Consider the following 25,000-nt stretch of genomic DNA (forward strand, 5'->3'; position numbering starts at 1 on the left):
TCACAACCACTTCCTCCAACTGGTGGACCTTTTATCAGTGGACAAGAATCTGGGAAGATTTAAGAGGGAATTTACCCTCGTGACACCTTCAAGAGCAGACCATTCTTCTTCCTCTGCAGTGGATATACAATCAGCAAGGCTCCTGGTGGATTGGCACCTGTCTGGCATTTTTTCCACCTTGGGTTCCTCAGATACTGGTACAATTTCTTCAGCGCCATGTAGGGTATATTGATGTTCTAATGTAGATGCACTGACTTGAGCTTCGACAATGATCGGAACATGTGTTTCTTCTTTATCTCCGTCTACTTTTTCAATGGAATCCAAGACCACTACCTCAACTGTTTCCAAAGATGTCTTCTTGGGTTCACTTTGTTGAACTGGATCAGCGGAGTATCTTGGTTCCAAGAATAAACAGACAGCAGCACAATCATCACTCTTTGATGTAGGGAACTTTAATCTCCAGGAGCGGACTGCACAATCAACAAGAGCTCTAGCTGCTGTTGCACGAGTTGGGGCTGCCGCCACTATATCAACAGCCTCCTTGTTAGAGAGAACATCCCAAACCTACAAAAAGAAAAACTTTCAAATTTTGAGAGAGTTTCAATTGCATGTCTGATACCAATAATCTATACCAGATCACATTGAGGGGATTGCAATTTGGATATCAAGTACTTTTTAACTTCTGCAGCAACATGGAAGAAATCTTGAAGGTATTTTTCAACACCAATATCCACAAGGAATAGAAGGGAAAAGTGAATTATTTTAAGCAACACAAAAGCTGGACAACTAATCTGTGTCACATAAAGCAAAGTACGTCGTCAGCATGGAAGATGGGTAAAAAGAATGTTTTAGAAAAAGAACATAAATTTAAAAAGTCAAAAGGTTCAGCATTTTGATGAAAGACTGGATGTTGTTTAAGGAGCCAGTGATGAAGTTGGAGATTTTACTATGAGATGTTAATAGATAAAACTGAACTCACCTATTAATGTCTGGCTATTGAACTATGCTAGAGCATACAAAAGTTCAGAAATTAGGCTATCATCATGCATTTTATTACCGTACCCTTCAAGATACATACATAACTAGAAATATAAATAAACAGGTTGATCTGAAAGAAGGAGTACCCCATCAGTGGCAAGAACTATAAACTCATCTTTCTCAGTAAGATGACGATAGGATATATCTGGAACAGATATTAGACCATAATCTTTCAGGCAAAAGTCTCCAAAAGCTCTGGCCATTGCTAAGCCAGGTGAATCATTATTTGGCAACCATACTCTTGCAACTTCAGGTTCATCCTGCAGAGCAAAGACTCTTCCTCTGCATTGCTGGATTCTGGCAGCCTCCCCTATAAGATGAAAACAGAAAGTTTAACCCAAGGCATACAAAAGTAGTTGGATTGGATCATTAAGAACCTCAAAACAGGAACTGTTTTGTTTGTGGATATCACTGTATGAATAAAAACAAAGAAGTGGTGAAGATGGCATCATATTGTAGTGTTAAAAGGTTTTTCTTACTTCCATTTTCTGACATTCGCTAATTCAGAAACCAGAGATGAAAGGTATTATCTTGAAATTAAATAATTTCATGAATATAAATAGCATACTAAAAAGAATGAAGTCAGATGTCTAGCCAGGGAAAGGACAGCTCTTTATCTAAATCTGTGCTGCCAAAGAAATGGGCTGCAAAATAAAGATAAAATAGAAACATACTAGGCAGGTTAGGTTTCAAGTCGACAGTCAGCTGAACAGCAATTAAGTTGTTGTCCTTATCTCGTGTGCCCAATATTGCTCTTGAATCTCCAACATTTCCAATTACAAGATCCTGCCCCTGAAGAAGTTCAAGTTGACAAACTATAACATCCTGCAAATCACTGGAGACAAAATCAATGTTCAAAAGCTTGCCAATTGACTTGGAACTCAGCCAAGTTGACTTGGGTTACTTTGCTTCTTCCAAAGAAATAGAAACTCAATGATTCATAATTTTATGAGATTTATGACTTTCGAGTCTATCCACCAAGTCCAACTTGGAAGCTGAGAAGTTCTGAACATTGGCACAATACAACCAATAAAGAAAAGGGAAATTCTTCAATTCATCACCTGCTTTATCACTGTAACAGCTGTACTCCCGCTGCAGAAACAATCAATTGTTGGGTGAAGCTTCAGCTCTTTATCCATTAAATTGAAAGCCTTTAGAAAGGACTGTTTGAGAGGCAGATACATCTCAGGTAGCTTTTCATTCTCATCAACATTTATGGACTCACCCCATTCATCATCGGCACTGACAGATGCTGATTCCTCAGAATTCATGCTCCCTGATGCACTGCCATTTTGATGTGGACTATTATCACCAGCAACATTAGCTCTCCACTGGGTGCTTAGTTTGAGAGGAAGAGAATCTCTGACTTTCTTGGCAACCATATGACCAAATGGCCCATGACCATCAAATACTCCACAGAAGATTGTGTCGCTTCTTAGAGTGAAATTCTACAACCAGGGAAATGGCATAATAAGTAAATTATAAGTTCAGAAACAAATAAATGGAAAAATCACAAGGAGATGAAAATGAATGCATGGTACATGAGGAAACATTTATTTATCTAAAAGTGAGGGTAAGGCTTGTTGTTCGTTGGCCTTTTTGTTACTGTTAGCGCAAAGTGAAAGGCTTGGCCGCATCTCCATGAGTGATTTAAACAGGATGCATTACATGTACCTGCCTATCTCTATGTATATGTGGCAGGGAGGGAGGGACAGGGGGAGTCATCTAGAAATATTTGTTGAGTACCAAAAGTAGAAGAATGATAGGGGTGTTTCTCAGCAGTTAGGGTCCCCTATCAAGTGATTTTATAGTCCATCATTACGATATTATCATCCTAGAAGACAGGTTTAACATGAAGGAACCTATTGTTAGATATTCTTGTTTGTCGTACAAACTCATTAAAATGAACATGATTGGTATGCCCAGTATGTGGCAAAATAAATTTTTTTCCTGCATAACTCATCAAAACATAAGAATGTGCTATTCAAGCTTTGGGATTAGCAAACATCTTGGCTTCCACTGAGCTTCTTCTCCATGCCATTGCAATGGCGTTGCCAAGCTAATCTAGTAACGCCAATTTCCCTAGCATATTCTGAAGTAACATTTAAGCATCTAGCAATTCAAGGCGATAATATTACCTTTAAAATGCTGAATGGTTGAGCACTTGCTTCTGGCGCTTCCCTCCTCATAAGATGATGAGGGGACAATATATTACACAGTAAAAGTTACTTAACATCCATGCCCCCAAGCACACTGCTAAGCTAAGAACAACCCTATACTCATATACAAAGAATTAAAATATACTAGTCAGCCAACATTTCCCATTACTTATCACTGAGTTCCACATCTTGCTGGAACTAGATTAAACATAGCTGCAAAGATAACATTCTTTCTACTATTTTCTTCAAATAATATTTTCAAAGGAGAACAAAATACTTGCATCAGTCGCCATTAATCTTCCCCCATTACTTACGATACAATCTAACCCCCCCAAAAAAAAAAGATCAAATAAACGATAGTACCCATAAATGTTAATCTGGACTTTGATAAAAAATAAAGCAAAGGATTTCTCTCCTGCCAAATCTCCAGCAAGAATATTGCTGTCCGGAATCGACCCACGCATCAAAAGAAGACAATAATAATCTCGAAAACGAAAACAAACAAGAAAAAAAAAAAAAGCCAATACCTCCCACACGATCATAGCATCCTGGTTAGTCCCCTTCCTTCCCTGCTGCGTGTAAAGACAAGCGACCTCGCTCGCCCCGTTCAGGAACATCCGGCCGGGCAAACGGTGGAGCTCGTCCTCCGCCAGCTCACGTCCGCCGGCGACCACCGATCGCCGGCCAAATATTCCCCCACCTCCTCCGCCACCTACGCCGCCTACTCCTCCTTCCTTCTTCGTGCTCTTCTTCCTTTCTATCCATCTCTTCGAACTAGTCAAGAACCGCGACGAGACGCCGCCAGCGTTAGCCGGAACATCGTCCGCCGCCGTGGACCTCGCCGGCAACGCCTGAGACGAGAGGCATGAGCCCATCTGATAAGGAGCAGATGAGACGACTAATCGGATGGTTACTAAGCTCACAGTAGAGAGAGAGAGAGAGAGAGAGAGAGAGAGAGAGAGAGAGAGAGAGAGACCTCAATGAGTATCAAAGCGAGTGGGGTTGCTCCATTAGGGTATATGACTTGGAAAATGGTGGTGTGTTTCCTTTTCCCCCCCTTATGGCCTTATGACATGATTTGTTCTAAATCGTTAATTCCGCACTTTTTACAAATTAACACCTATATTTTCGGTTTTAATCCTTAAAATAAAGAGAGAGAGAGAGAGAGAGAGAGAGAGAGAGAGAGAGAGAGAGAGAGAGAGAGAGAGAGAGAGAGAGAGCGAGAGAGGCCGGCTTATGCGTTATCTAATTATGGCACGGCGATCGGGAAAGGGACTAGATATTTTAAGATCTCGTGTGTAAGCTTTAATTACTATTTTCTTGATCCGATTAATCCATATTTCAATATTAAGTTCTTTTTTGGCTTAACCTTTTTGTCTACATATGGAAGGGGGTGAGTGGAAGGGAGTCTCCTTTGTCCTTGTCAGCAGACAAGAGGGAAGGGCGTTCTCGTAATTCCACATTCTAGAGGTTTCCATTTGACCATAGGATGTGGCCGCGACCATAGATAGCTTTGATGACTCATCCGCTTTCCCTGTTCTTATTGCTTAGTTGGCAAATTAACAAAAGCTTTGACAGTGGGTTAAGTGAGACTCTTCTTATAATTAATGTTTTGGAGTTTAGTTGGGAGTCAAAAGATAGTTTACTATCAATACTAATTACTTTTTAGGGATAATTACATCCAGATCCCTTCTTATATTGACCACCTTATTTTTGTATTTATTTTCTTAAAAAATTATAATGTGATTATCATGTTATCACTTTTAGACACATTGAGTATAATTTTATCCTTAATTATAGGAAAAGCCAATAGAAAAGTTAAACATATCATTAAAAATAAATTGAATAGATGATGGTCTATGTGAAAATACACTATAGTTCAAAAGTTTGGATATAATTAACCATTAATTTTATTGTAAAAATATCAAATAAGTGTAGGCATATTTTCCATGTCATCAACCAAAGTTAAGGCATATTAATTTAACCTACTTATTTGATGTAAGCATAGGAGTACACTCCTATATAATTATTCTAGTTATAGGCTTTATGACACGGTGAGAGAGTAGATAACTCATGCATGCTAAATTAGTTAAGCACAAATAATTAAAAGAAGTTTTGACATCAATTATAGTTCTTGTTGAAAGTCAACGTGTTTGGAATATACCTTAATAAGTGTATACGTGATGATAACTTCATCACATATAAAATTGAGGGTGAACTACTTAATTTCTTAGTAATAGCTTTAAGAAACATTAAAGTTAGGCATTCTAAGTCAGAGCTAAATCCTTGAAGCAATATGATGATGGTCTGTTTATATATATATATATTAGCAAAGGTGGTATTTTTCTCTCTGCCTCTCTGCTGTCATGCACATAAATGTGTAGCAATTTGTGGGGTCTAATTGCAGTGAGCCACTATGAATATTTTGGACCATCACACTCACATGGTTCAACAGCTTAATAATCACAACATGCAGCCATATATTGCATAAAACAGTCTTGTGATTATGTACTTCTTCTTAGCAGTAATTATTTTTTTTCAACCTTGCAAGATCCATTCATCATGGATAGAAGCATTTTGTGCTCAACTTTGAAACAAGTGGCAATAAATATTGAGCAAGAGAAAGAAAGCTAAATACTTGAAAAGGGAGGACAACAACGTATACTGGCATGGTCAGCAAGGCATGTGGTCCTTAATACTTTATAGAAATGAGCATTTGATGCTTTAATCTTAGGTATAACTAACCCCAGGTGGACAAATAGACTGCTAATGGGCCCATGCCCTACTGATACAAGCTGGAGATATGCATTGCTTTCATGCAGCTTAATCATCTCTGATGCAGCCTAAGATATGGATCCTTCCTTCCTTCCTTACCTGTTCCTAGGAATTTACAAGGGGCTTCGTATGTAGCTGACTCAATAAATGCCCTTCTCTTCCCAGGCTGAAAGAATCAAGAATATTTTACTCCCCAAAAGAGCTCAACCACCCAAAGTCCCAAACTACCAACCTTCTTCTCCGTAATTTTTAATGAGGGAACTGTGAAGAGCTTGGCATATAGTAATGCAATATGAGGATGTTGTCTTGACTAGCAAAAGGCAAAAGGCCATTGCAGAGGTTGAAGCTGCTGCTAGCCTGCTATGCTAACTCTCTTCTGCAGAAGGGTAGGAGCTCTATTTCTACCAACTCAACAAACTTTGGTGCATTGCCTAAACAATTAAATGCACATGAAATGGTTGGCAGTTGTGGGTTCCATTCTAGCAAGTTACTATGTGCAGTTGGACAACCTCATTATTCATTTGCTCATAATGGGAAAATTTAACCAACCAAAGACATTGAGATTAGGGGTATTTGAATCACAGTTGGTGTGTACTCTTCTTCTTTTTTTCATTGCCATGGAATTTATGTATGTCAAGTTGTTGTGTTAAGTCAAAGGATGATCTTTGTCAAACAAGTAGACAAACTTAGAGATATTATTGGTAGGTAATTTGAAGTTCGTTTTGATTTGCTTTTGTATTCAAATTATTCCTTTTCTTCTTCAGACAAGCCCAATGGGCCAGTTGATATTTTCAAAATAGGCCCCTGAACTCCGCAAAACTGCATCCGACCCGGAAGAAAGTCGGATGCATGTCAAAATACTTTATCGGATCCAAATTTAAACCAATAAATTAAAACTCGTAAGCAAACCCCCACTCAAACGCGCGAATCCAAGCGATGCTCTCCACCAATCTCCGTCATCACCATCTCCCCCGCTTCCTCGCCCACCTCATCGTCACCGGCCACCTCAGCCGCCACCCCTCTCTCCTCCGCCAACTCCTCGACCTCCTCTCCCTCTCTCCAAACCACCCTTCTTCTCTTCTCCTCTTCCCACCTATCTCTCGCCTTTACTTCCACCTCTTCCCCTCGTCGACTACCTTCTTCTACAACCTCCTCATCCGCGCCTATTCCAAGAGCCGTTTCCCTGACCAATCCATTGTTTCTTTCATATCCCTCCTCCGCGATGGGTGCCTCCCTGACCAATTCACCTTCCCCTTCCTTGCAAAGGCCTGTTCTAATCTCCCCTCCCCTCGAGAAGGCCAAATGACTCATACCCAGGTGGTGAAACGTGGGTTCTTATCCGATGTCTACGTTGTTAACACGCTTATTGGCTTGTACTCGGCTTTTGGCGAAATGAGTTCTGCTCAGAAGTTGTTCGATTCGAGCTCGGAGGTGTTGGATGTCGTTTCGTGGAACACCATTATTGATGGGTATGTGAAATCTGCGGCACTGGATGTTGCAAGAAAGGTTTTTGATGAAATGCCTGTGAGAAATGAGGTGTCATGGAGTGCGATCATTTCTGGGTATGCAGGGAAAGGGGAGTTGGATGTCGCACAGGCATTGTTTGATAGAATGCCAGTTGGGAGGAATGTCGTGACGTGGAATTCAATGGTCTCGGGGTTCGCGAGACATGGGTTACTGCCTTTGGCAAGGAAGCTGTTTGATGAGATGCCGGTGAGGAATGTGGTGTCATGGAATTCGATGGTTTCAGGATATGCAATAAATGGAGATATGAATGCAGCTAGAGAGTTATTCGATGTGATGCCAAAGAAGGATGTAGTTTCTTGGAGTTGCATGATTTCGGGGTATGCGCAGACTAACCGTTATGTGGAGGCACTTGAACTGTTCAAGGAGATGCAGAAAGATAACAGTGTGAGACCCAATGAAGTGACCATGGTAAGTGTGTTATCGGCCTGTGCCCATCTTGCAGCTTTGGATCAAGGGAAGTGGGTCCATGCTTACATAGATAAGAACCGGATGGTCTTGGATAATGAGTACAATCTAGGGGCTGCACTCATTGATATGTATGCCAAATGTGGAAGCACTGAGGTAGCAGTTAATATATTTCATTCATTGGATTGGAAGAACGTTTCTAGTTGGAATGCTCTGATCACAGGATTAGCTATCAATGGAGCTTCTCATGAATCCCTTAATGCCTTTAAGCAAATGCAGAGATCGAGAACAAGGCCTAATGACATTACTTTTCTTGGGGTGTTGACAGCATGTACTCATGGTGGGTTGGTAAGTGAGGGCCGTCAGTATTTTGAGAGCATGTCAAAAATTTATGGAGTTCAACTCCAGATGAAGCACTATGGTTGCATGGTTGACCTGTTGGGCCGAGCAGGATTGCTGGAAGAGGCAGAGGGAATAGTGAGAGGCATGCCAATGAAACCAGATGTGATGGTATTGGGTGCTTTGCTTGGTGCTTGTAGGATACATAAAGATGTGGATACTGCTGATAGAATAAAGAGTAAGATCCTTGAAATGAAACCCCAGCAATCAGGCTGCCATGTTCTGCTATCCAATATTTATGCTGCCTCCGGTAGATGGTCTGATGCCTTAGAGATGAGGAACTTACTGAAACAGAATAGCATCTGGAAGGAGCCGGGATCTAGTTCAGTTGAATTGGATGGAGCTGTTTATGAGTTTGTTGCTGGAAGGAATTCACATCCCGAGAGAAGTGCTATATATTCTTGGCTGGATGAAATGAGGAGGAGGTTGAGATCCGAGGGGTATATACCAGTAACTGCAGAAGTTCTCTTAGATTTGGATGAGGAGGAGAAAGAGACCTGGCTTTCAAGGCACAGTGAGAAGCTTGCATTAGCATTTGCTTTTCTCCAGGCTTCATCTCAAGCACAAATAAGGATTGTTAAGAACCTACGCATATGTTGTGACTGCCATTCATTCATAAAGCATGTGTCCAAATTATATCCTCAGGAAATTCTCGTGCGAGATCGGATTCGCTTCCACCATTTCAAGGGTGGTGCTTGCTCATGCAAGGATTACTGGTAAGGTTCGAAAATGCTGCAATATACATTTTTCCATGGGGTGGTATATGCTTTGGTTATGCTTGTTGGTGCCAAACTCAGAAGAATAAATGCAATGATACTCCTAAAAGCTGCAAGTATGTCAATGCTTTGTCTGTATCAAGGGTCCGGTCGAACCGAAACTTAGCGGCAGTTCACTTGATAACTTCACATTTCTTAAACAGGGAGGCGCTCTCCTTTTATGGCTGAAAAAGTTCTTCACACAAATTGATCGGGTACCTACATATTAATGAAGTTGCCATTCTGTTCCATTGATAGGATGCAAGAAATAGATCTTTGCTCAGCATCTCTTGTAAATAGCTCTTTCTGGGCCTGCCGATGGGTTTACATAGTGAACTACTGGATGACATATTCTTGGGAAGAAAAAATGATCTACTATCCCTTTATGCTGTAAATTGAAAAGCGCAACCTTCTCCCCAGAAATATGGGGTCCTGACGACAGCAAAAGACAGGCCCTGAAGCATCCAATGAGGGTGAACAGAATCAATGTGCTCCATTTCTGACCTTGTCTTTACCTATAATAAAACAGCAATGGAGCTGGTTATAATATGCATTAGACATCTCTCCCGGAATTTTGGGGTTTAGGTTGGAAATATTTCTAAGATAGCAAATTGTCGGAGAATCTTCACTGATTGTAAATTGGAATTTAACAATCTTTCCAGAAGGTGTCTTTCAATGAAGCTATTGATAATATCTGGTCATCTGAAACTTGCCATCATACAGGATGTAAAATGGGATGACATATTTGCTGCCAGGTTAGGGTCGTATGATGAATTTACCTTGTATAGGCTTGATGTTGTTACTCAGTTTCAGAAGAAAGGCTTTATTCAATCTTGATTGATTGATGGCCACCATTTTCAGGATCAATGGCCATCTTGTAGTGTAAGAGCAGTGCTGAAGTGAAGGTTGATCAGTTGATTTAAGAAGAATACCATGAATCTCTGTTCAGCCTTAAAGTGAGAATATTCACTGTAAGGGGTTCAGTAACTACAATGATCATGGATCTGTATTTTATCTTGATATGCCAATTTCATGAGGAATCCTGAGGAAATGTAGCAATATCAAGTCCGGATTCTGATTTGGTACGCAGCCCTTCAGGCCAGTTAACAACTTGATTTCTTGATTCCCATTTAGATCAATGTGGAAAACTTAGTGACATCATCACTTTGATGGTATCATTTTCATGTAATATTGCAGATAGAGGCCAAAAGCAAAGATTCTTGCTGCTGCTACTCACCACATCTGGGACCACCTAATGCTAAGGAACGCCAGATGATGCAATGAACCCTCTCCCATCTACACTGTCTCATCTTCTGCATTTGAATTTCAATGCCAGATAAGTACTTCGTCAAGTCCTTGTTCCTTCCAATTAAAGTTTCCAGTTAAAGCTTCTCTGCTCTATATTATTGTTTTGTGTGCTTAAGTATAGATTGCAAGAAATTAGGGCTTTGGCAACCTTGATGACAAAAAGATAGACTTCTCTTTATCCATATATGCAGGCTAAGGCTATAATATAGTGTTAAAGAGACCAGTGGTAGACTTAAGAAAGGCTAAAAGAACTAGTCAAAAATCAAAATAGAAGCTTAGAGTTGTCGTAAGTTGGGATAAAATAATGGCAGGCAAATAAATGGTGTGAGCTTGTGCTTGAGATTCGCGAGAATGCCTCAAAGTGGCTTGACAATGAAAAAGTTCTCAATGTTAACTTTGAGCAGTATGAATCTGAGACAAGGACCTGAAATGCTGAAAGTACCCTGTAGAGCCAAGTCTATCTCTAGAGAGAATGCTTTGTTGTACAAAGACTGGGTTAATGCTGGATCTAATTAGTGCACTGAAACTTAAGAAAAGTGCAGGTAAATTTATGATATTGTTCTCACAGCCAAAGGATACACTTTGGTACAAGCAGATAACATAAGGGGAAATTATAGTTATGGAGCAAAAGTTACTATTGATAGAGCCACTAAACATCATTTCAAATTAATTGGCAATTTATATTCTGTAACGATTACTATCCAGTGATTTAAATTTTTTAACTCTGTATATTGTATTGTAAAATTCCACAATAATACCTTTGACATAACCTGGATCATGAGAATATGTGCCACTCTCTGCAAGTGATGCTTAAAAAGTAAACTTATTTAGACTTTTTTTGGTTATAACCTATATAGACATAATGGAGATTTTTTCACGATGGTTTAGTACTGATGCATGATATGACTTGCTTTTTTCCATAGTCCTCATGATGCTCATAAAAGCAAGCAGGTAATGGGCAGGCCACTCCCACACCAATTTCGAGTCTCCAAGAATTAATGAATCATCTATTTATGCCCACAGTTGTATCACAAGAACAGAATGCTGCTATTCCCCTTCACCCTTTCACACAAATGCAGCACCCCCATGTTCAATTCTCCATCATTTCAGACCATGGGAAAGAGGACATTTCTTCACCAACCCAACTATACTCAAAAATAGCTATCGACTCATCAAGAAGGTATCGAAGACTAATGAGGAAACACAAACAGAATAACTTTGGACATGCCTAAGGCTTTTCTCTGAGTACGCCCCTATTGCGGCTACCCTCAAGAGGCCTAACTCTAAGACTTCTCAGAGCCCGGTTCTGGCTCTGATATCATGTTGTTATAACCATCTTATTTACGGTATTTATCAATCCTTGAGAATCCTCATTGTGCACTTAAGGAGTGCCATCTCCATGGCTTTCATTCATTCCTTACCTTACCATATGGATCGCATTTTGAAGCATTATTGAAAAGCACTAGTACATAATTGCGTCTGTGACTGTGTGGAATGATGAACGTTATCTTGTGGTCCTCCACTCTATATAAAATTACATCACCTATGACGGTATAACCTTATGACCTTATGCTATTGTTACAGATAGGGAATATTGTTGTTAAAGGCAGGAACCATATGTATCTAGCAGCAGTCACTAGATGCCCCTATGATAAGGCCACCATACTCTCATAACACACTAAAATACACAAAATTAAAGATTATAAATCACAAACAAACACAAAACAGAAATAGTGACACCATTCCTGAATCATTGAGACCTTACCAACCATTTTATTTTCTTCCAATTGCTTTTCTTTTAATAGGGCAATGCCTCAGGACAAGGTACCCTGATTTTAAGGGTTTGTGTTCATACCTGATCATGGATAAATCCAAAGGTGAAAAGGATAGATTTTGGATTTTCTTGGGTGCATTGAAGATTTTAAAAGACTACCATGATTCAAGCTTGTCAATTAGATATCAGCAAAACCAGTTACTAATATAAGGTTAGTCAGTATTACGCCATTTACTTGTGGATACTTATTCCACAAGTGTGAACAAAGGCTAAAAGTTTGAATTCCTTGATCCTTAATAAAAGATCATCCTAAATTGGAAGAAACTTCTATCTGAAAAAGAAATTTATTATTATTATTATTATTGGTCAAAATACACCACATCCCAATGCCACGGGACATAAAAAGGAGGTGTTCCCAAATACCAACACTTTCACAAGTCAAGCAAGCCCACACATTCTATAGTCTCCATTAGTGCTTTCCAACGCGTGTGATAAGCCTCCTTTTCCAACCTACTAGTTCTTTCTCTTATGACCCATACCTAATTCCTCCACGGGAGAAGACTTTTGTGGTCACGAGAGAGAGAGAGAGAGAGAGAGAGAGAGAGAGAGAGAGAGAGAGAGAGAGAGAGAGAGAGAGAGAGAGAGAGAGAGAGAGAGAGAGAGAAACAAAAGAAACATAGACTACTTACTGCATGAGAGCTCAACATTCTCTCTATATAACTGAAACCTCTTCAGGTCTCCTTCCAAATGCACCATTGAAGTGCTCTTCGTTGAAGTTTTCTTTCTTTCGCATGGCTTTCATCTCAGACTGTGTATTCCAGTGTTGTGTCTTCCTTCTTTTGCTCTCCACTACTCTTCCTAATTCTTCACAAGTATTTGGCGAACTCATAGAAGCCAAACACCACCATGTGGTTAGAATGAGCTCTTTGTTGCCAACCAAAGTTTGCTCCTCTTCAGAAGGTTTGATGGCAGTCTTCTTCTACTCCTCATGTCAAACTCTTGTTAATTAGCTGTTCTGTTAGTCATGATAATTAGTGATTAAATGATATATACAATTAATCCTAGTCAAAGAGAAATACAAATTTTAAAAGTGATAAAACCATATATATATATATATATATATATATGTATTGGATTTTTTTTCTTCACGTTAGCTCTCTTCTCTTTATCTATATGGAATTTAGAGTACTGTTAATTAGTGTCTAAAACGAATTGTTGTTCTCTCTAACCCGATCATTAATTTGATGCAACGTAGAAACAAGGAAAGAGACATTAGCAAAATAGGACGAATTCATCAATCTTTATCTCCTAGACGAGAGAGATTAAAAAAATCCATATCATTTAATAATACTTAAAAGATACCGCTCTCTTGGATCAATTAACTTTATGCACTTTTGACCACCTTCATGACGCCATCTTTCTTTTCTTGTTAGAAAGTGGATGTGTGATCCATGACCGACCACATCATATGCCATCTACTGATCTACCTAACGATATAATAAAATTATATATACGGTAGAATTGGACTTCAATAAAGTCAAATTAAACCATGATCTCATGTTACTAAGGCACCTAGCAACGTCACTTTTATGAAATAATTCCCACTTCTCTCATGGTAATAATTAATAATTAATTTATCGTTGCTTCCAAGTATATACTGAACTTCAAATCCACAGATTCGAGTCCATCAAGGCTAAGAGTTGTGCATCGTCATGGCCCATGCTCACCATCACTACTCGAGAGTAAACGATCTCATGAACAAATCCTGAGTCAGGACAAAGCCCGAGTTGACTCACTACACCGCAAGATCTCCACATCCAAAAGAGACGCCATGGAGAACTCGCTCGCCGTCTCGGTCCCAACTCACACCGGCATATCACTCGGCACCGGCAATTACATCGTAAACATCGGGGTTGGAACTCCGAAGAAGGACTTCGCCGTCGTCTTCGACACTGGCAGCGACCTCTCGTGGATCCAGTGCAGCCCATGCACCAACTGCTACAAGCAACAAGACCCGTTCTTTGACCCGGCTGAGTCGTCCACGTATTCTAACATCTCATGCAACTCGGCTGAGTGCGTGCAACTTGACTCCGCGAGTTGCTCGGCCGAGTCAACCTGCCGGTACCAGATCAAGTACGGCGACAACTCTCAGACTGACGGCAACTTCGGACGAGACACCCTGACGTTGACGCCGTCGGCGGTGCTGCCGGGGTTCTTGTTCGGGTGTGGCAATAACAACACCGGGCTCTTCGGCCGGACCGACGGGCTACTCGGCCTGGGCCGAGATAAGGTGTCGCTGGCGTTGCAGGCGTCACGAAAATACGGCGCAGGGTTCTCCTACTGCCTTCCTTCAAGAGCAAGCTCGACGGGGTTTTTAGCGATCGGCGGTGGCACATCGATAAAAAAAGTACGATTCACACGTATAATATCCGATATCAGATCACCATCATTCTATTTCCTTAATCTTGTAGCCATTAAAGTAGGTGGCCGGCGACTTCCAATACGTCGAACGATGTTTTCAACTACAGGTACAATTAAAATTCAAAATACTTTAAACTTTTAATTATTTAAAGCTTTGACACCATGACAAGCTATCTTTTATATTACATATATTAGGAACGTTGATCGACTCTGGGACGGTGATCACCCGACTGCCGCCGTCGGCGTACTCCGCACTCCGGTCGGCATTCCACAACCTCATGACCAAGTACCCGCCGGCACCGGCGTTTTCGATACTCGACACGTGTTACAACTTCACTGGGTACAGTACCGTGTCGGTGCCGAAAATCTCGCTTGTGTTCGCCGGCGGCGTTAGCCTTGACGTCGACTTCAGTGGAATTCTGTACGTGCTGAGCTTGTCGCAGGCTTGTCTTGCATTCGCCGGCAACAGCGATCAAAGTGGCGTGGGGATCATTGGGAACACGCAGCAGAAGACGTTCAATGTTATATACGATCTCCCCAATAAGAGAATTGGATTTAGTCCTAAAGGCTGTGCCTAAACGAGAATATCGATACCTATATAAACTTTTGAGAGCATCAGATAATATGATGATTAATTGTCGCATTTAGTATGATGGTATAAGCTCAGACTGTAAGAAATTCTTCCATAATGATGGCATTAATTTCTGCATCTTCTTGTTAATTGCTGCCAAAGAAAAACGTTAACATTAGTGTGAGAATACGATAATAAACAGAGTAACAGTTTAGTAGTTAACTGGGCCTAATCCGGCCCAATCGGATGAGGGCCCGCATAAGAATCTCAGCGTCCAATTACAGAGATTATTATGACAACCAATTAGGGGCTAACACGGATATAATCCGAATTCAATTAGTAGAAGAAGACTAATTAAGCTGACCTGATCCGGCTTTAGCTGGCTCTAATCGTGGAAGCTGAATCGTGCTCGATCTTTGCCATAACCTTTTGTCCTCCGAGTACGACGAGGAGTAGTAGTGATACAAATCTATATAAGATTGCCCTGCTATGCCCCTTGGATTCACAAATTCTCAAAGCAATAGTCCAGCCATGGCTTCCCTTCTTTGGCTCCTCTCTCTGCTTGTCTTCTCCACTCTTTCCTATTCTTCGTACGCCAACGGAGTCGAAACCCACCGTGGGTTTCACTCCCTCGCCCTCGACTCACTGCAGCCATCCGACACCTGCTCCTCAATCCCTAAAGGTTAATTATTTTGCTATCTTATAGATACATAGAACGAGAGGGAGAGAGAGATTTGATTATTATTATTATTATTTATTCGTGTTGGTTAACGTAGTGACATTATTTTATTTGCAGCATTCGATGGCAATAGGCTGCCGATAGTCCACCGGCACGGTCCCTGCTCGCCGGTTGCCAACCGGCAAAAGATAAACCACAAACAAATTCTCCGCCACGATATAGCCCGTGTGAACTCTCTTAATCGGAAGCACTCCATGTTGAAGAAGGAGGACTTGAACGGCGTAACCATCCCCGACCGCAAAGGCTATCCGGTAAACACGATGGACTACATCGTTACCGTCGGGTACGGCACGCCGGCGAAGAACTTCTCGGTCATATTCGACACCGGCAGCGACATCTCCTGGATCCAATGCAAGCCTTGCGCCGACGGAGATTGCTACCCTCAGCACGATCAACTCTTCGACCCGTCGCAGTCCTCCACGTACGCCAACATACCTTGCATGTCAGAAGACTGCGCCTTGATCGGAGGAATATGCGACGAGTCGTACAATTGTATCTACTCCGTCGACTACGGCGACGGCTCCTCCACCACCGGCTTATTGGCGAAGGAGACGCTTACGTTAACACCCACCAATGTGCTAAATAAGTTCGAATTCGGTTGCGGCAACTTGAACGATGGCTCGTTCGGTACCGCTGCCGGGTTGATCGGCCTAGGCAGGAACAGGGTGTCTCTGGCGTCGCAAGCGTCGGCTGTCTACGGCGACGCGTTCTCCTACTGCCTCCCGAAGTTCAACAACGCGACCGGATTTTTAACTATCGGAGCGCAACAGCAATACCCAGGAGTTGAATTCACTCCGATGTTAACGGATCCTAATAATCCATCCTTCTACTTCGTTGAATTGGTCGGTATAAGCGTAGGAGGACGTAACCTATCCATCCGGCCGGCCGTATTCAAGACCCCCGGGACTATCATGGACTCCGGCACGGTGCTGACCTACCTCCCGCCGGTAGCCTACTTGGCTCTCCGCCACAGATTCCGGTCACTGATGAGGAATTACACGAGGGCTCCTCCGTTTGAAGCACTAGACACTTGCTATGACTTCAGAGGAGAGGACAAGATCTCCATACCGGACGTCAAGCTACACTTCGGCGGCGGCGCTACGCTCGACGTCATCTCCTCCGGCACGGTGCTGTCTTTGAGCCCGTCGCAGACGTGCTTGGCGTTTCGTCCTACGGTATCGAGCGGTCAATTGTCCATCATTGGGAACACGCAGCAGAGATCGACTGAAGTGGTTTATGATCTTGGAAGGCGGATGATTGGATTCGGGCCACGAAGTTGCAGTTGATTGGATGAAGCATGCAAATGATATAAATTACTAATTTCCTCTTCTTCTTTTTTTCGTTGAGAAAAGTATGAATTATGAATCAATCCTCAACTATGTACCAAGTGTAATAGGAAGGAGAGATTTCATACTTTATTTTGTGCCTTTTAAGTGAAAGAAGTTTTGTTATTTTGTATTTGGATCAGAATTGTACGAACAATTTGGTGTATTTGTTGTCCCAAAACTGGTCCATCAAATTAATGTCACAGTAATTTATTTTTTTATATCTTTATAAATACTTAATTACCATGATCATTATTATAGAAGACGAAGTGCAATTTATATTTGGAACCATATTACTAGATGTTGAGAATATAGCTACGAAGGGTATTCACGATGGTTTACTGATTTAATTGTTTACTGTGTTGGTGATCTCTTATTTAGGGAAAATGATAGCATTCAGTACGAGGATCTGATAATAAACATGGCCAATATTAACTAGAAAAGAAAAAAAAATTACCTTCTTATATTGAATGTTAACTCACTAATTACTCTAAAAGTTTAAGCTATTAAAAAATTAAAAAAGTGAATTTAATTTAAATGAGTTGAGTTTATATTTTCAAGTAAAGATAAACATATGACAGGATTTAAACCCACGACCTTTGACTTTAATACCATATTAACCCACCAAATACTCTAAAAACTTAAACTATTAAAAAATAATAATTTTTTATATTTCATATTCTAACACTGCAAAATGACCCGATACAAAAATTATGACAACCAGTTGGGATGAACTCATACGGCATAGTGGCAAAATTAATCACATCAATATTTGTTGTTTTCTTTCTAAAATATCATTTTAAATTTCAATACCTATACAGATCCAATATCAAATATATTCAAAATTTAGGATCTTAATTTTATTTTAATTGCTCCAAGGTATGTGAATTGCCTGGATTCTTCGGTACAAGAACAAATAGAAGTAAATATTATTACAAGAGTTAGGAAAGCCACCTTAGCTGATCTGAGCCGGCCTTTGGAAACTTGGGACAAAATATATTGTAGCAGCATAGATCAATGATATTAAATTCATCTACTTCTTGGGGGCATCTACTTTCTTGTCACTCTAGATCCGGCACATTGCAAGGCAGAGTGGTAATCATGCACTTCTATATAAGATCACTCTCCTATGTCCCCCTTAGAACCACAAATCTAAACACATTAATTCTGGCCATGGCTTCCCTTTTCTCCCTCTTAGCTTTGTTCGTCTTCTCCACTCTTCATTATTCTTCGTGTGTCAATGTTGGAGAAACACGTAGTCGATTTCACTCTATCACCCTCGACTCACTGCAGCCATCTGACACCTGCTCCTCAATGCCTACAGGTTAATTATTTTACAACTAATTTAAATATATATATATACCCGTCGTTTAATATTTCGAATAAAAATTTATTTATTTTGATATCAGTCGTCTTACATTGTTATAGTAACTAAACAACCACTTGTCCTTATATTGCTATAATAATTCTTATTTCTCTCTTATCTCATATTATACACCCAAATTATTTAAATTTAATAATAATAGAAAAAAGTCACCACTTTGTCCCTTATTAGTAATTCTTATTACTGGTTACCAATATAATTTTTTTATTTTTTTTATTATAAGCTCTGTTAGTATGAGAAATTAGAATAATTATGGTGACATAATTTTATTTGCAGCATTGGATGGCAATAGACTGCCTATAGTTCACCGGCACAGCCCTTGCTCGCCCTTTACCAACCGCCGGAAAATAAACCATAAACAAACACTCCGCCACGATCTTGCCCGCGTGAACTCCCTTCACCGGAAACACACTGTTTCGAAGAAGACGTACGTCACCAGCCGCTTCTCAACTAACGTCACCATCCCCGACCGCATCGGCCTTCCACTAAGCACGATGGACTACATTGTCACCGTCGGGTACGGCACGCCGACGAAGAACTTTTCGGTCATCTTCGACACCGGCAGCGACATCTCCTGGATCCAATGCAAGCCCTGCGTCGGAGAATGCTACCCTCAGCATGATCAACTCTTCGACCCATTGCAATCCTCCACGTACGCCAACGTATCTTGCAGCTCCGACGACTGCTCCTTAATCGGAGGAATATGTGATACATCCAACGTCTGCATCTACACCGTCCAATACGGCGACGGCTCCTACTCCGCCGGCTTCTTCGCGCAGGAGACGCTTACATTAACACCCTCCAGTATACTAAAGAAATTTGAGTTCGGCTGTGGAGAGTCGAACCAAGGCCTGTTCGGCAGTGTTGCAGGACTGATCGGCCTAGGCCGGAACAAGGTGTCGTTGGCGTCCCAGGCGTCGCCGGTCTACGGCAAGGCGTTCTCGTACTGCCTCCCGGAGTTCAACGGCACGACCGGATTTTTAACTATAGGAGCTCAACAACAATACCCAGGAGTTAAATTCACTCCGATGTTGACTAATCCGAGTTATCCATCCTTCTACTTCGTTGAACTGATCGGTATAAGTGTCGGAGGACACAACCTATCGATCCCGCCAACCGTGTTCGCGTCCCCGGGGACTATCATCGACTCCGGCACGGTGCTGACCTACCTCCCGCCGACAGCCTACTTGGCTCTCCGCGACAAATTCCGGTCACTGATGACGAGTTACAAGATGGCTCCTCCGTTTGACATACTAGACACTTGCTATGACTTCAGAGGAGAGAGCGTGATCATCATCCCGGCACTTGAACTACAGTTCGGCGGCGGCATTACGCTCGCGATTTCATTTTCCGGGACGCTGCTGTCTTTGAGCCCGTCGCAGACGTGCTTGACGTTTGTTCCTACGCAGTCGGACGGTGAATTTTCCATTATTGGGAACTTGCAGCAGAGATCGACTGAGGTGGTCTATGACCTTGAAAATGAGATGATTGGATTCGGACCAGAACTAAGTTGCAGCTGATTGGTTGATCCAAGTGGTCTTTTCTTAATCGTTGATGAGTTTATCGATCTTCAACTAGCTAAACCAGGGAAGAGAGATTCCATGCTTTATTCTGGGCCTTTTCAATTAAGAATTTGAATAAATATTGGGTCACTTAGTAGACTCTTCTATTTTCTGAGTGCATAACAATTTCTTCCGTAATGATAGACAATGATTTGTGCATCTTGCTCTCAAGCCAGCGTATTGCTACTAAAGATATTAAAATGATAACATTTAATTAGTGTGAGGATAAGATAATAATTAGGGTCTATATTAATACTCTAATGCTATGCTTTGTCTACAAGAGTGTAGCAGCTTAGTAGTTAAAACACATCCGAGGTCTATATTAGAATCGTAAAGTTCATGGTCTTCACACGCCCACCAACTCTATGGACTGTGGTTTAGATCGCAGCCTACTAGCTTCATGGGCTGCGATCTAAACCTCAGCCCACCAAGGGATGGGTGGGGGTTAAAGGGGTTTGTTTAACCCTCACCCTCCCTCACCAGTCACCATCTCCTTGAAGGGAAGGAGACAGGGGGGAGAGGCCCTGACGCTGCCGGTGACCCACTTTGCCGGCAACCGACCCTTGAGACCGGCGGCCCGCACTCGTCACCCGAGATGGATGGTTAGCCGGAGGGAAGGGGAGGGGAATGAGGAGGAGAAGGACTCGGCTCGACGGCGGCGGGGCGTAGCCCGAGCCCGCGATGGAGTCGGTGTCCGTCCTCCCCGCCTACGGGGGAGCGGGAGCAGCTCGCCCCGCGGCCGGGGTGGCCGACGGGGCGGCGAGGCGCACTCCATGGCCAATGGCCATGGAGGTCCCCCCTCCCTTCACTAAAGGCCCAAAGCCATCTAAGGAGTTTCTCCCCCCTCCATCCCCCCACCCATCGGAGCTCTCGGACCGACGGTTAGACGCGAAATCGTCGGTCGCCGAGGACTCCGATGACGACGAGGGGAAGGGGTTGATTTACCAAAATTTAACGAGGAGTTTTAGGGGCTTACCGAGAGTTCCTACGGCTTGGCTTCATCGGCTCCGGGTCCAGGGTTTCGTCAGCTCTAGCGTCGACAGCACGAGAGAAGGAGAGGGAGAGAGATGGTGGACTGGAGTCCGGCACGTAACAAGTAGTGACACAAATCTATAAAAGCTCGCCCTGCTGGTTGTTGTACCCTTAAAGTCTCAGAAAAAAATTCAGCGTTGCTTTCCCTTCCTTTCTCTTGTTCTTTAGCTTTGCTCATCTTCTCCACCGTTTGCTATTCTTGTTGGTCTGACAAACGGAGGATAAGGATACGAGTAAGTTGAAATAATTGTAATTTTAACCTCAGCCCACTAGCGTTTCTTGTTAATAGTAAATACTCTATTATACCCTTTGATTTATTAATTAGATAGAAATTTTCTTTAAAATAATTGTAATTTTATATCAAATCACTGCTGAATAACGATCGAGTACCATAAGTGACAATGTATTTTTGTCTAAGTTGGATATTTAGTGGATTTCTTTTTTCAAAACAACCCCGAATATAATTTCAATTCCATTTTTTTATTAGGAGCGGAATTATGCCAACAACTAACTATATATAATACCTCAAAACAAGTCCACGAAATTAATATCAGAGCAATATTTTTCTTAGATCTTTTTGAAGAGTTAGCATGGCCAGAAGTATAGAAGACGAAGTGCAAATTATAATCACGTTGATGGATGATATCATCATCCTCATTGAGGCTGCAATAGATTATCTGGCACTTGAGAGCCAATTGCTCTCGTACTTTGAAACAGTGATGTCAGCTGTGGATGCTGTGCAACAGAGCCAATTTCAAAGCCCAGCGAAAATAAATCAGATGGTGACAACCTTGGATTACCTGGTCACTGAGATATTGGCTTCATTGAAAAGAAACATTAAGAAAGAAGAGGAAGAGGAAGATGAAGATGAAGAGAAAGATGAAGAAGAAGATGAAGAAACGTACAGTATAGATGATGATTCAGACGACGTCGACGGAGATGAGGGGACCAAGAATATTGATTGCATCATATTGCAAATGATCCGGTAGATTCTAAGAGAGAATATTTGTAGCAAACTAGACAGATACGTTCGGTGTTAAATATGGACTATCAAGAGGTCTTTCGATCATTTACTGCTTAGATCGTTGATCTTTTCCTTACTTTTAATTAAATTATGTATATAGTTATAATTGTACTATACTAGAGGTTGTACTGGAACTGTGTCAGACAATTTACTATTTTTATCGTTAAATTTTTTTTTTACTTTTAATTAAATTACGCACATAATTATAAGAGCAATATACTTTAGAGAAGTGCTCAATAAGTAGCAAACGGTAGGAGCTTCGGACTCTGAGAGAATCGGACCTCTTCGTTATAACCGCGGGAACGGACAATATAAACCCCGTCCCTCGATATCTGTAACAGCTCAATGGAATGTTGGATTAACTATTAAGCTTCTCTAATAAGGAGACGATTTGAACCCAAGAAAGTACTTGGATAAACACCTGACACGTCGCTGATTCACAAAGACATTGCACATAACGAGAGAGAAATAGGAAATCTTGTGAATGAATACATCATACTAAAACCAGATATCATCATTGAGCAGGCAAATCAAGGGATGAAATACTACCGCACCAACGCAAAGCTGGAAGCAACGTGGTAGTTTTCAACAAACACTAACACATGCTCAAAGGAACATTCCCAAATACGGATACTACATCAGAGATAACACATATAACAAAAGATACTTACTAGAGACAGCCACTAATTAATATCATCGAGAATTCCAAGAAGCATAGTGTCAAATACGAGGTAGACAACCGCCCTGACACAAGCTAACCTAAGATAAGACCTCAACAACATAAAAAAGGATAAACACTAGTACTACGGACACCAAGGTAGTTTAATACCTTTATAAAATAAAGGAAAACTAGATTGATTAGTAATACCAAAAAAATTTGAAAAAAGAAAAAGAAAGCCCGGATCCTTAGTCCACCTCCTCCATCTTGCTCTCCCCAGCATCAGCTTCCTCAAGAGGAGGCATCTCGGTGTCTGCATCAGCCGACTCATCCACGTCAATGCTGAGACCCAACTTTAGCATGCGGTGGATTCTGCTGCCAAAGGTGTTGGGGTCCTCGAGGCTGAAGCCAGAGGTAAGGAGGGCGGTCTCAAAAAGCAACAGCACAAGGTCCTTGACTGACTTGTCATTCTTGTCTGCGTCTGCTCGCTTGCGCAGCTCATCCATGATGGGGTTCTCTGGGTTGATCTCCATGGTCTTCTTGCTCGACATGTATCCAGCCATGCTCGAGTCCCGCAAGGCCTGAGCCTTCATGATTCTCTCCATGTTGGCAGTCCATCCATACTCCCCAGTAACCAAGCAGCATGGGGAGTCAACAACACGATCAGACACCACAACCTTCTCTACCTTGTCGCCGAGCACTTCCTTGATAACTTTGCAGAGCCCTTCGAATTTCTCTTTAAGAGATTCCTTCTTCTTCTTCTCGTCTTCACTCTCATCAAGCTTCAACCCCTCCTTTGTTGCGGACACCAATTTCTTCCCCTCAAACTCCTTCAGTTGACCCACAGCGTACTCATCAATGGCATCTACCATGTAGATGACCTCATAACCCTTCTTCTTCAGCTTCTCAAGGAATGGAGAGTTCTCAACAGCCTTCTTGCTCTCTCCAGTGATGTAGTAAATGTCACTCTGGCCTTCCTTCATCCTTGTCACATAGTCCTTGAGACTGGTCAGCTCGTCCCCACTCTTTGTGGAGTGGTACCTCAGCAACTCTGCCAGCTTTGTCCTGTTCTGAGAGTCCTCATGGATGCCAAGCTTAAGGTTCTTTGAAAACGCCTCGTAGAACTTGTTATAATCCTCCTTGTTCTCAGCAATCTCGAAGAAGAGCTCAATGCACTTCTTGACCAGGTTCTTGCGGATGACCTTCAGGATCTTGTTCTGCTGGAGCGTCTCTCTAGAGATGTTGAGGGGAAGATCCTCAGAGTCAACAATACCCTTAATGAAGCTCAAGTATTCAGGGATCAGCTCTTCACAGTTATCCATGATGAAAACACGACGAACATAGAGCTTGATATTGTTGAGCTTCTTCCTTGTGTCAAAGAGGTCAAAAGGTGCTCTCTTCGGAGCAAAGAGGACAGCCTTGAACTCAAGCTGACCCTCCACAGAGAAATGCTTCACAGCCAAATGCTCCTCCCAGTCATTTGTCAGACTCTTGTAGAAGGCAGCATATTCTTCCTTGGTGATCTCCTCAGGCTTCCTCATCCAGATAGGCTTCTGCTTGTTGACCAAAGACCATTCATGGGATACTTCCTTAATCTTCTTCTTTTTCTTCTCTTTCTCTTCCTTTTCTTCATCAACATCCTCGACCTTTCCTTCCTCCGCCTCTTTCTTGTCTTCCTCATCCTCATCATCAGAAATTTCCTTCTCAGTGGTCTTCTCAGTCCACAAGGAAATTGGGTAGCTGATGAACTCAGAGTGCTTCTTGACCAAATCCTTGAGTCTACGCTCCTCAAGATACTCCAACTGCATCCACACAAATTGGAGACAAATTTTAGTCTAACAAATTGAAAAGGATGACTCCAAGAAAAGTATAAAAATTGACAATTCCTGCATATATGTGATGAACAAGCAAGTAATTATAAAGATATCTGCAGTTATGTGCTACCCAACAGATTAAAATCAAAGCAATCTAAAAACTAAAGGACGAGATAATGCAAGTATAGAGCATTCAAAAGTGTTTTGCCAGTTAAGCCAAAGACTTCAGGCATCATCACAGGAATTTGAACTCTGATGAATGATGATCAATCTAAAAACAGCTTCTTCATTAAAGACTGAAAATAACTAAGACTGCTTTCATGTATCCTG

General features: G+C 41.7%; 6 protein-coding genes across 10 annotated transcripts; 4 read left to right on the forward strand and 2 right to left on the reverse strand.

The window, feature by feature from the left end:
- LOC140802626 (probable protein phosphatase 2C 66) lies at positions 1 to 4,418 on the reverse strand. 3 transcript variants are annotated; one of them, XM_073158169.1, is made up of 6 exons: positions 4,174 to 4,418; positions 3,725 to 4,072; positions 2,100 to 2,486; positions 1,713 to 1,830; positions 1,125 to 1,348; positions 1 to 564 (listed from the first exon to the last, which is right to left on the reverse strand). In XM_073158169.1, exons 2-6 carry the CDS (start codon positions 4,070 to 4,072, stop codon positions 1 to 3), a joined length of 1,641 nt encoding a protein of 546 aa, XP_073014270.1. In that variant the 5' UTR covers positions 4,174 to 4,418. The 3 variants fall into 3 exon arrangements, with proteins under 3 accessions (XP_073014270.1, XP_073014271.1, XP_073014272.1); XM_073158170.1 differs by having other exon boundaries at positions 3,725 to 4,048; positions 4,174 to 4,411; XM_073158171.1 differs by lacking the exons at positions 3,725 to 4,072; positions 4,174 to 4,418 and adding an exon at positions 3,177 to 3,366.
- Positions 4,419 to 6,892: 2,474 nt separating this feature from the next.
- On the forward strand, positions 6,893 to 11,839 carry LOC140802627 (pentatricopeptide repeat-containing protein At5g66520-like). 3 transcript variants are annotated; one of them, XM_073158174.1, is made up of 3 exons: positions 6,893 to 9,813; positions 9,920 to 10,140; positions 10,256 to 11,839. In XM_073158174.1, exon 1 carries the CDS (start codon positions 6,909 to 6,911, stop codon positions 9,021 to 9,023), a length of 2,115 nt encoding a protein of 704 aa, XP_073014275.1. In that variant the 5' UTR covers positions 6,893 to 6,908; the 3' UTR covers positions 9,024 to 9,813; positions 9,920 to 10,140; positions 10,256 to 11,839. The 3 variants fall into 3 exon arrangements, with proteins under 3 accessions (XP_073014275.1, XP_073014274.1, XP_073014273.1); XM_073158173.1 differs by having other exon boundaries at positions 6,893 to 10,156; XM_073158172.1 differs by having other exon boundaries at positions 6,893 to 10,140.
- Positions 11,840 to 12,843: 1,004 nt separating this feature from the next.
- Positions 12,844 to 15,270, forward strand: LOC140802628 (aspartyl protease family protein At5g10770-like). Its single transcript, XM_073158175.1, has 3 exons — positions 12,844 to 13,100; positions 13,817 to 14,668; positions 14,757 to 15,270. Exons 1-3 carry the CDS (start codon positions 12,932 to 12,934, stop codon positions 15,137 to 15,139), a joined length of 1,404 nt encoding a protein of 467 aa, XP_073014276.1. The 5' UTR covers positions 12,844 to 12,931; the 3' UTR covers positions 15,140 to 15,270.
- Positions 15,271 to 15,663: 393 nt separating this feature from the next.
- Positions 15,664 to 17,157, forward strand: LOC140802624 (aspartyl protease family protein At5g10770-like). The gene is made up of 2 exons (XM_073158166.1): positions 15,664 to 15,814; positions 15,929 to 17,157. The coding sequence occupies exons 1-2, from the start codon at positions 15,664 to 15,666 to the stop codon at positions 17,155 to 17,157; spliced, it is 1,380 nt and encodes a 459-aa protein (XP_073014267.1).
- A 1,628-nt stretch (positions 17,158 to 18,785) lies between these two features.
- Positions 18,786 to 21,521, forward strand: LOC140802625 (aspartyl protease family protein At5g10770-like). The gene has a single exon (XM_073158167.1). It carries the CDS (start codon positions 19,075 to 19,077, stop codon positions 20,098 to 20,100), a length of 1,026 nt encoding a protein of 341 aa, XP_073014268.1. The 5' UTR covers positions 18,786 to 19,074; the 3' UTR covers positions 20,101 to 21,521.
- Positions 21,522 to 22,852: 1,331 nt separating this feature from the next.
- Positions 22,853 to 24,994, reverse strand: LOC140802623 (heat shock protein 81-1-like). The gene has a single exon (XM_073158165.1). The coding sequence runs from the start codon at positions 24,662 to 24,664 to the stop codon at positions 23,105 to 23,107; it is 1,560 nt and encodes a 519-aa protein (XP_073014266.1). The 5' UTR covers positions 24,665 to 24,994; the 3' UTR covers positions 22,853 to 23,104.
- Positions 24,995 to 25,000: the final 6 nt, after the last annotated feature.

The sequence above is a fragment of the Typha latifolia genome, unplaced genomic scaffold (genome assembly GCF_019914945.1).
Source record: "Typha latifolia isolate L0001 unplaced genomic scaffold, TyphaL0001v2 contig_52, whole genome shotgun sequence".
Taxonomy (NCBI): domain Eukaryota; kingdom Viridiplantae; phylum Streptophyta; class Magnoliopsida; order Poales; family Typhaceae; genus Typha; species Typha latifolia.

Coding starts and splice junctions, on each gene's coding strand:
- LOC140802626 (XM_073158169.1), bottom strand. CDS start 4,072: ATGGGCTCATGCCTCTCGTCTCAGGCGTTGCCGGCGAGGTCCACGGCG. Junction 2,487..3,724: donor ATGCTATGATCGTGTGGGAG/GTATTGGCTTTT, acceptor CCCTGGTTGTAG/AATTTCACTCTAAGAAGCGA. Junction 1,831..2,099: donor CTGTTACAGTGATAAAGCAG/GTGATGAATTGA, acceptor GAACTTCTTCAG/GGGCAGGATCTTGTAATTGG.
- LOC140802627 (XM_073158173.1), top strand. CDS start 6,909: ATGCTCTCCACCAATCTCCGTCATCACCATCTCCCCCGCTTCCTCGCC.
- LOC140802628 (XM_073158175.1), top strand. CDS start 12,932: ATGGCTTTCATCTCAGACTGTGTATTCCAGTGTTGTGTCTTCCTTCTT. Junction 13,101..13,816: donor AGTTTGCTCCTCTTCAGAAG/GTTTGATGGCAG, acceptor TCAAATCCACAG/ATTCGAGTCCATCAAGGCTA. Junction 14,669..14,756: donor AACGATGTTTTCAACTACAG/GTACAATTAAAA, acceptor TACATATATTAG/GAACGTTGATCGACTCTGGG.
- LOC140802624 (XM_073158166.1), top strand. CDS start 15,664: ATGGCTTCCCTTCTTTGGCTCCTCTCTCTGCTTGTCTTCTCCACTCTT. Junction 15,815..15,928: donor CTGCTCCTCAATCCCTAAAG/GTTAATTATTTT, acceptor TTTTATTTGCAG/CATTCGATGGCAATAGGCTG.
- LOC140802625 (XM_073158167.1), top strand. CDS start 19,075: ATGGACTACATTGTCACCGTCGGGTACGGCACGCCGACGAAGAACTTT.
- LOC140802623 (XM_073158165.1), bottom strand. CDS start 24,664: ATGCAGTTGGAGTATCTTGAGGAGCGTAGACTCAAGGATTTGGTCAAG.